At 36.3% G+C, this 10912-nt stretch overlaps 1 protein-coding gene across 1 annotated transcript in view; it reads left to right on the top strand.

Moving 5' to 3' along the window:
- Nucleotides 1–320: 320 nt before the first annotated feature.
- The window catches only part of LOC124173270, a 36978-nt gene continuing 26386 nt past the window's right edge, over nt 321–10912 (top strand). Inside the window, exons 1-4 of the mRNA XM_046552789.1 lie at nt 321–790; nt 901–1038; nt 4455–4622; nt 5504–5623. Of these exons, the coding sequence (XP_046408745.1) occupies nt 638–790; nt 901–1038; nt 4455–4622; nt 5504–5623 (579 nt within the window). The 5' untranslated portion in view covers nt 321–637. The remainder of the gene's footprint in view (nt 791–900; nt 1039–4454; nt 4623–5503; nt 5624–10912) is intronic.

Here is a 10912-nt window from a genome sequence, read left to right as displayed (position 1 = left end):
ATAATACAACTTTCAAGATATTTTGTACCCTTTATCATACGTAAAGACCGCAAATGAACTGTGACCGTGTGGAAGCTGAAGTCGGCCTTAAATTCAGTTTCTAGCCTAAGCATTGAATAATAATGAAATATAAACTATAATACTACCACTAATTGAAAGAAAATTGACGAATATGAATTAAATGTCGTTAATTTTTTTCAAATGGAAAGAAAATTGTCTTGAAACGCGGATGTCAGGCCTGTTCTATAGGTGTGCTGTATGCGGATAAAATAGCAACTAGGTATCATCGATTCTATGTTGAGGCTTGATTGCATGTTCTTGTATTAACAAATAAACGTTGCGGATCGATCTTTGTCGTGCATGTTGTATTCGTAAGATTTATAATCATGTCAGAAATTGTTGAAAATATTCTCAGCCCATGCTATTGAGTGGTGACATGTCTCTCAGGCGACTGTTGTTTGTTGTTGGCGTCGTTGGTCCTTTCGTTGAGCATAATAATCATAGGCATTTTCAATTTCAAACATCAACGTAGTGAATGTAGTTTCCTTGTGAGATTTTGAGATCTTTGTCAGTGAGTAGATGATGTCTTTGGCGATATAACTGATTTAAACAGTGAATGAGATTTTGAGGTGAAAACATGAGTCGCACCAGCGGGATTTTCACGGAATCTTCAGGAAGGAATTGCAGACTTTGTATGAAAAATCATGAATATTATTATAACATATTCACTTCGAATGTGGCATGCAATATAGCTGTAAAGGATGCCATACATGATTTAGTCGGCTTACGTGTGAGTGGCATATCAAATGCAATCGATCTTCTTTGGTGCTTACTTCATTTTGTTTTTTCCAAGATAATTACGACTTCTGTTGACGTATAATTTGTTTATTAATGTCTCAGATTGCTGTGGGAGATGGCCTGCCCACTACCATGTGTCCACTGTGTTTGAAGAAACTTACGGAATTCAGCGTCTTCAAAAAGATTTGTTTAGAATCAGACGCAGTTCTTAGAAAAAGTTTGCAGAGTAATTGTTGTAGGGTGAGTACTTATCCTTTTTTCTTCTTTGATGGCTGGCGTAGTATAGGTATGGCAGAGTTAGAGGTGTAACTCTTCGGTATTTGTCGACTACAGTAGGAATGTAGAAAGATAAATTTTGCGGACTGAAATAGTTATGGTATGAAGTTTTGAGGATAAACTCTATATTGTAATCGATTAACTTCTTGGTGGCACAATTGGAGAAATATAATGTTGTAGAACTACCGGTGGCCATTTAATCGAACACTAACTAAAAAGGTACTTCGATTAACGGTCGAAAGATAATTTAGCATACATTTTGTTAATCTACAGTAAAAGGTTACATGAAAGGCCCTCGTCCATGGTACACGGAAAAGTGTCATAAGTCCAACATCCCATAAACGGTTTCTCCCTATATGTGAGCCCTTGGCAAGATGCTATTTATGTTGCAATTGGTTTTTCAGTGTCAAAGACTTAAGACATATCGTGTTCTGGCAAAACTTAGTGTTTACTATACAATAATATTCGGGAAGAATGGGATTTAAATTTACCATTTATCAACGTAGAAAGGCAATCCACACACTTGGCTCTGGGTCATTCCATTCCAAATCTACCAGGCCATGACACCCACCGATTCGGATTTTCTTGAAACTTGCCATGGCCATACATTCTGGTTGATATAATTAGAAATTGTGTACAATTTTAGCCTCCAGGTGTCTATTGTTGGTGAAATATTCACTGCATGAATGACTTCATGCAGTGAATATTTAACGATTATCGTGGGATCATTATGGACCACTTAGCTTTAGGAAAAAAATGTCTTGTCATCTCCCAGGAATGGAGGTATGGATGAAAATAAAAATCACCATGTGTTGCACGTTGCGGCACTCAAGGGGTCACTCCCAAATTCGGAGCGCTCATATTTCATTAATATTTGAAAATTGGAGGCAAACATTGTACACAATTTCTAACTATACCAGGATGTATGACCATGGAAAGTATCTGGAAAATCTGAGTCATTGGGTGTCATTTGGTCAAAATATTGGTTGATTTGACATGGAATGACTCCTCAACCATACTCCTTTTTTTTAGGAACAAAGAATTCTCTGACCATATGCTGCTAAATAATAAAAGGTGAGAGAACTTGAAAATAGTTTGTGGATCGGTTATTAAATATAGTACCGAGTGCATGCAAACATATTATATTTCTTTTTGGTGACCTCTTCTTTAGGTTTGACTATGATCTCATGAGACTAAGGTTATGTACAACTAAAAACATCTTCGCAAAATTTCAGGAATTGGTTGTTTATTTTGAAGGCTTCTTATATGAATGGATGGTGGGTACAATGAAGGTGTAGCGATTTACTATGCTGAATAATAGGTACTTTCATACGCTAAATGACGCACTTGTGTCGTTTCTATTGTGAAGCGATTATTCTTACTCCATAGTACAGACTCACTGACTGAATTATTGTTGGTGGATATCGTTTGCTTATATATTACGGCGAACGCGGAATGCTGCTTTGGGCGTTCTTGGATTATTCCCGATATTCTCTACTGCTTGTTGTGGCAGATATTGCGCCACAAAGGCAAGATTGGCAAAGTATTAGAAATTAATTTTAGTGCGCAAAAATTATCCATGAAAATATTTTCATTAAAAATGTAAAATTAGGAAGAAATCAGGAATTTTGATGTGATATATCTAAAAATCTTGGCTAAGGATATGGTGTGCAGAAGGTTACCCAGGATTACACTGGGTCAGATTCTTCAACTGTGTCTCAGGTCAATTTTCTATGTACCAGGTGCCCTGATGACGATGGACAACTTGTTCACCGAAACTTTGGCTGATTGTTAGATGGAGTTTGAGAAACTGACGCAGTGGAATTCCTGAGTAACCTTACACAATACTATAGAATGGGAAAACCTTTGCATGCATGCATATATGCAAAGCATGCCTGGCAAGGTTATTGCATTCTTAATTTTTTTGGGGCTACCAATTTCAAGGAGGTGTATGGAATGGAAAAAATAGCAATCAGTTGGTACAATGCCTGGGGAATTTGGCTGGTGCGTTCAGCCTTTGTTTTACAGTGTTTCCAAATAGGTTTTAATGTTAAATGTTCTAGGTTTTGTGGCATTAGGTAAAGCATTTTATGCTGTGGCATCACTGCTGAATCATACGGAACCCAAGTTTCTTGCTTAATATTAAATTCCCAACTCATGCAATCGCTAGGAAATGGCTTGGTGGGTAACTCCAACTACAAAGCAAACTCTTCTTGAGTTTGGCATTAATCTTCCTCAAGCAATGTCTCCCATTCTGTTTCTTTGAAGGTATTTGGTCTTCCTTCACATGGACAGTTGTCGTCATTGAAATGACCGTCGTTGAAGCAGTGATACCAATCATGTCACATTGTCTCTCTTAGATCAGCATCATGGTTAAATTTATAGGGCTCTTGATGCACTTTATCCCATTTTATTTTAATGACAGAAAGAAATCAACTGCTCATGCTAATGATGGTTAATTAGCTCAAACGCAGAAATTTTCTCACAACACTAAGTATCCATTGCCAAGACAAATTCATCATGGTCATCGAGCAGCTTGTTTACCAAATGTGTAGGCTTGAGTAATGATGTTACTGATATTTCAAAATCGACCATCTGTCAGTGCTATTTCCATCTAGTAACTAACAGCAAGAACTTTGTTTAGAGGGTAATACATAATTTTTGCATGATTGTTTTTGCAAGTTTTATGGATAATAATGTCAGGGTTATATAAAACAGTTTCATGAAATGATTTTGTAAGAGATGATGATTTTGAGGTTTCTTTTCTTTTTACGTAACCCAGTATTGCAACGAGTATTCTCTTCCAGAGTTAATATTTAAATGTTAGCAGAAGGCCTAGAATGTAATAAATACATTGACATTATGTTCACCATGTTTTTTCCTCTACTTCTCTTTCAAGAAAAGAATAAGTGGACATTTCAGCCTTTTAGAAGACACTTATACAAATTATGACTTCAGAAGAAAGAATCAGAAGTATGAGAATCAGAAACTCTGTCATTTTATTTTCTGAATGGCAAAAATTTTAAATCCTCATTCTCTACTTTGATTTCGTGTAATTTGAAAAAAAAACTGAAAATGATACCGCTGGATGATCCCCATTCTCTATCGTATATTTTGTGCTGAAGGACCAGCTACTATGGTCCCAAATAAATTTTAAAAAGGCACTGCAGTAACTCAGAATATTAGGGATCTACCTGCGAGAATTTGTTTCATTCAGAAAGATAGATTTTCAGTGATTGATTAACAGGCATGCAGACACCACTCTATTTTAATATTAAAGCATGGACAGTATGTTGAACATCCTTCTTCATATTGTTTAAGAGCATCCCATATATTTTTTTTTAAGGAGATAATTGTTTTTTCTATTACTTTTTCCGCAGAGTTTTCAAGAACGAGGGGCAGGAGATGACAATTCGGGGCCTTCTGTGGAGACTAAAGGCTGCATTCAAGATGCAATTGAAAACAATTCACCGCCCACATGCTCAGCCCAAACCACGGAAATATACCTTCCTGAGCCAGACTTGGTACTGCCCAGGGACAATGAGTTGGTAAGTTATGTTCTCATAAACAGTGAAACCTGATTTGAACCACCTTCAGTTATACAAATTTCTCGGTAGCAAAAAGAAAGAGTGTATGTCTGTCATAAATAAAAGTTTATTTACAGGAAGTCACTCGCAGTTATGCAACCGTCAGTTGAGGGCTTTTTCAGTTGTAATGTATGAGGCAGAAAGCTGAACCACACTTAACTTTTTCAGTTAATATCACTTATATAACACTGGAAATCTTCTGATAGAAATTTCTTGTATCTGATGGAGTAGTTTTGTTGATAACAGTGTGAAATGTCTGTTCAAGCCATTTGTCTTGGTTATAACTGGGCTGTGTCTCATTATTGCCCTCTTTTTGTTTTAAGCCACCTTCCTCCTTGATTTCAATGAAGGATCCAGCGATAACTGTTGTGGCACCTCTTTATAAGCCTGAGTAAGAAAAGATAAAGGCAATTCATTGTACAGTGGAACCTCGATCTATCATTCCAGCTGTTTTACCTCTGCTCTAAGTGGCCAAAACTCATTCAAACCACACACCCTTTGTGACATAACTCCCCCTCCCTAGTTGAACATTGATATTCTGGAGTTTGATCTGTGAGTCTCGAGAATGTCAGTAGTACATTGGCCAGCTGGAGTGATCTCAAGGAAAAGAGGAGCTTTTATAATCAAATGAGTTTATTATTGAGGGATTTAAGGTTTTACTGGTGAATAGACTGGAGGAAGAGTTCTCAGGTTTCCAGCCGGGTCCAAGGGTTTTTCTGCACCAAGATACCAGCACCAATCTGTGCAGAAAAACCATTGGACCCGGCTCGAAACCGGAGGACTCTTCCTCGAGTTTTATATTTTTTCGCTTTTATTGAGTGATACAGATTATTGTCTTCTAGTTTCCTGTGAAAGAGGAGGCCGAAGATCAGCTCAGTGAAGGGAATTATCCTCCACTGTACAAGTCAGATCCAGGTGGAATTTCAACTGATGCCTCGGATCTATTGGCTGGTGATGACTTGGTGAGTGTACTCTTGCCTTGTGCTGTACTGTTTTCCCCTTTTTGAACTTGCGTAGTTGTGTTTTTCTGCTGCACAATGTCATTTCTTTGTGGAATATTACCAGCACTTCGCAGCAGAAACGTAAAGCATTCTCTCTCACTTGATCAATAATGACCAACTATAGGATAAATTTCATGAATGAATCATTTAAATTGAATGATTCATTGTAATGAACAGTTTTTCTGTTTTTTGTTAACTGACTGCTAACATTTGTTTCTTGAGCAAGTGAGTGCACTGTCATCACATCACAGAGAAGTCATTATTTTTTATGATCATACAAACACAGTTTATACTTCCAATCACCACAGAGCAGAAGGGGGTAAAGAATTGAGAGTTTTACTGAGTACTGTTGAATTTGGTACTCTCTAACAGAATGACCATGATATCATTACTGCTCTTTATATTAGAGAATCGGCATAATGTCCATGGCAATTTTCTTTTTATCTTATCATCTTTCCTTCTGAACAGGCAACAAAAAACTATAGTAAATGGGTCACGTTATTTGATGGCAGCAGTTACATCTGGAGTCCCACAAGAGAGTGACCTCGGACCTATACTGTTTGCTTTACCCATAGCTGATCTGGTTAACATTGTCTCCTACACCAATTGTAAACTATTATTATACGCAGATGACTGCAAAATTTTTAAAACAGATTGATTCCCCGAGAGACTGCCTTGCTCTGCTCTTGATGCCATAGACCAATGGCCTGAGATTTGGAGTCTGAAAATTAAGCCAGCCAAGTCTACAATCCTACCATTCACCCAACGAAAGTCAATCCTGAGCATAAATTACGGATTATCTGGGCATCAAATTGCTTCAGTTATTTCTCAGAAGGATTTAGGGGTTATTTTTGACGCTAAGCTGCTCTACGCACGTTCCTTTTCTGTCTCTCTCCAGTCCTAGAATACTGCAGCAAATTCTGGTCTACGGCCCCATCTTCTTCATTAAAGCTCTTAAACACCCTTTGAATTTTTTCCTTTCTATTGTCAGGTACCACAACTCGCCTTCTCGTAACTTCTCCGTCAATAAGATTAGATCATCTCTTGGCATTACCATTTTAGCTGATCGCCATATCCTCAATGACCTCAGACTCTTCTTAATAATCTTTAATGGAAAATACAGATCATCTGACCTTCTTTCCATTTTTCCTCTTCGTGTACCTTCGCGCACGACGAGGTCGAGTAACCTATTTTATTGTTTCACCCCCCCACCTTTCTGTCTCTAAATGTTCTTTTCTATTTAGACTTCCTTCTTCCATTGACTTCTATGACAAATGTGTTCCAAATTTTGATCCTTTTTTTCATTCCTCATCCATCATGCACCATCACTATCATAATTTTCCCCCTATTCCACACACCACCCGATGAACTACTATTCAGTATTCTTTGTTATTTATTTGTAAATACTGTTGAATATTTTTTAAATTATTGGTTACGTTGCTTAATATTATTAAATTGTTTCTCCTGTTATGGTAGTCCTCTGTAATTGGCCTCGTGCTATTTTGGACCTGATTAAATAAATAAATAAATCATGATGCAGCTGCTAGCCAGGTCCCAAAAAATTAATCATTCCTTATGAGAGATTGATGTTCAGAGGATTGAGATTATTTCATATTTGTATTTTTTGCTGGAAGTGAACAGGAATTTATAACAAGGACTAGGGATTTGTCCTGCTTTGCCATTTTTTGAATGGGGTGTTGTACATTAGCAGTGCAAGTTGATTGCCAAAAGACATCAACTGTAAGTGACATGAACTGATTGTCATTTACTTTGACTCAATTTTCTGCTGCTGTTGCTCATAGTCTCTAAACCTTCCACTGTTAATGTAATGGCTGCTATTATGGATAAGCGTTGCAAAAAATAGCATACGCTATTCTGCGGGTCATTATAGCAACGACCCCGTATTATGAATGAAGCGTAGTAATAATTTTGTTCGGAATAGCAGCATGCTATTTCTTGCGCGAGCTATTTGGAAGCTCCGCCTCTTCCCGTATGAAAAACTTTCTGAACAGTTTGCGTAACCAATGAGGGAGAAGATACTTTATATATTTTTCTGTATTTTACGGAATATTGACTTGAAATTATAAATTATTGCTTTATTTACATTTAAAAATTATATTAAACCTTGGAAATATATAATACGCTTTGAAAATCTCATTTAAGAAATCAGCTGTTTGTTGTGGTTGTGATAATTTCCCAATGGCTTCAGACAGGTGGGTTAGGTCATAATTTCGTTGTTATAATGATGATTTATCGGACATAAATATTCAATGATTTACCTATATCCGATCGGTCCTTTACCGTGAGATATATGCTATGCGAAATAATCATTGAAAGCTAAATATGTTTGATTTTCTTCGTAAATGTGTTAGGCTTCGAAGTCTGTTTGTTGCATATCAGAATTAATATGTATAAACTTTTATTGTATTGCTCGTGACGATATCGTTTTACTGTATGAACTAGAAGCTTTGGTTTCTAATGTTATCTATATATTATATGACTCCCTAATTTCAGTGTTCATTCTCTGTTTAGGAAATGAAGTAGGTGGCAACGTCACAGCTGTGCTTTCATGCATTATGATGGAATAGTATCGATATTTCAGCTGCATATTTGGAAAAAGCAGAGGGAGGTGATGGTGAATTTGAGGATGGATGGAACAGCTGTGAAAAAGTGAATCTAGCAATAGTGAATCGTGTGGAAAGTGCTGTTGTGTCAGTTATCATTGTTTTCGTATCAGCTGATTTTATTATGTGCTCACTGAAATTTTTGATAGACCCTGAACTGTGCCGATAAACTGAAACTTAATTGTGTGAATAACTTACTTGTCTATAGAGGAAACAATTTGTATTCAATTCCACATGATATATATTGCATTAATGATGTAGTGCATGGATATTCCATTAAACGTTTGTGGTGAATCATATTTGTTCGGAAACTTTATTGGTGTTCGGAGAAATCCTTTGTTTTCAAGCAAGTAATTCAAGTCGACTGCCCGTGTTTATAATTTAGTAAATTTTTAGTTTTAATTGTAGAAGGCAGCGAATAGTGGGGAAAACAATTTCGACTCGTTGCATGTATTTGTATATACTGTCCAATTGAGGAAATGAACGGCTGATCAAAGTATATGATATTATTATGGTAATATATGGTTTTCATTGAAAGCTATAACTATTAATATATTTGGCGAGTTAGTGTGTTAACACAAGCTTGAAATTTTTCAAGAATCGACCTGATAGCCTACATTGAGGATATTTTTAGTAGCAAGTCAAGTGATGAAATAAAATTATGAATTGTAAATATGAATAAAACAGGTAAAATTTGGGCTAATGGTAGTAATTCTTTGCATTTATTGTTATTGTTTTCGTACTGTCGATGAAGCAAGCTTGTGCTTCATATATTAAGCTCGAATGTTAATTCCTAACCAAATCACTTAACTAGTTAAATATTCATCACTTATGCTACTATTATTTAATTAAAATTAAGCTGATATCATTCTATTTTTGGCTATTATTCCATTTTTCAATGCTTGATTAGGTTACTTTAACCTCAGAAAAACAATTCGACATCGCAATGCGCACGTTTTCTGGTTGCAATACCGAATTGCTCGGCATCGAAGACCGCGTAATATTATAGCAAGCCTACCGGTTGCAATTCGCCGTTCATAATAGTAAATAGCAACGGGCCTATGCTATTCTGAGAATTACGTCTTCCGGTGTAGTAAAAACACGAATTGCAACCGTTCGTAATACCAAATAGCATAGGCGTTGCAATACGCTATATTATAGCAACATCGGTTGCAATAATGAAGAATAGCATAATGCTATTCCATCCATAATAGCAGCCAATATTCATATTTTGCTTATCCTGAGATTTTTATAATTTTTTTAGAAATCAGTGCTCTTTGCTTTGCTCCTTTTTTAAAATAAGTTATAATGAAAGAGGAATTCCACAATTTTAAGAGCTACTCACTCTCAAGATTAACCCAATAAAGATGCACCTTCGTCTTACCAAGGATTTCATTGGATTCTGTGGAAGGAATGAAAACTTAATTGGCCAAATGTTGTTGGTTGATTAAGTAAATCTATTTTCTACTAGAGGCCAGAATAGTTCATCAGGGATTACTTGTTTACTACAGAAATCCTGTAATCCAAGCTTCATTCATGATCACTTATGCTTGTGCACTAATGGATTAAAATGTGTATCAAAGTGTGTTCCTCTTTCCAATAGAGTGATCCAGTAATGTACAAGAGCTCTACTGTTAAAAACGATCCGATTAGCGATGATGAAGAAGGATATGTGGTGAATGATTGGTCTATTTTATTCCCTAATGAATGGTCTCCCTTCATGTAGGAGCGAAGGCACAGCAGTTAGTGTGTAACTACTACTTGGAACTTCTAGGTTCAATTTTTGCATGCAGCACTTTTCATGAATAGTTTCTACTTTTTGTTTTACAAATGCCAGCTGTTCATCATTATCTCAAAGATTTTCACTGAAAAATGTAGTTTTCTGGGTGGATATTTTTTCTGCAAAGCTGCAGCATTAGATTTTATCCCTTTTTTTGACATGGATGCCATGATGCTCACAGAATTCAGTTTTTTCAAAAATATTTCTTTAGAATCGGACGCTAAGCTCAGAAAAACCTCTGGGATTGACATTGACAATTTAACATATTTTAAGATTGACTGAGTTATTGAAATCAAAACATGAATCGTACCACAGGGATTTTCACTGCTTCATCAGAAAGGAGTTTTTAGGATACCTTGTGCAGGCTATGCATGAAGAATACGATTATTATTACAACATATTCACTTCCAACGTAGCTTGCAGAATAACTGTGAAGGATGCCATAAATGGTTTACTCGGTTAAGAAGTAAGTGGCACGTTACCTACATCTGATTGATTTATTTTTTTCCATATTGCCATATTTATTCCATGTTATGAGCATCATTTTGCAATTCTTCAAGGTATAGTGTGTTGATTGCTATCTTAGGTTGTTGTGGGAGATGGCCTGCCCTCCACCCTTTGTTCACTATGTTCGAAAAAGCTCACGGAATTCCGAGTTTTCAAAATGACTTGTTTAAAATCGGACGCTAAGCTCAGAAAAATCTCTGGGATTGATTGCTTAGGGGTGAGTACTTTCTTTTGTTCGCATTTGAAGACTGGCGCATGGTATGTTTTGAAAAATTTTAAATTGAGTCTCTTAGATTATGTCGACAGCAATAAGAAATCCATGTAGATTATTATATGTGG

The sequence above is a fragment of the Ischnura elegans genome (assembly GCF_921293095.1).
Source record: "Ischnura elegans chromosome 13 unlocalized genomic scaffold, ioIscEleg1.1 SUPER_13_unloc_4, whole genome shotgun sequence".
In the NCBI taxonomy this organism is placed as follows: Eukaryota; Metazoa; Arthropoda; class Insecta; order Odonata; family Coenagrionidae; genus Ischnura; species Ischnura elegans.
The sequence above is the reverse complement of the archived record's forward strand: the minus strand, read 5'-3'. Positions and strand labels throughout refer to the sequence as shown.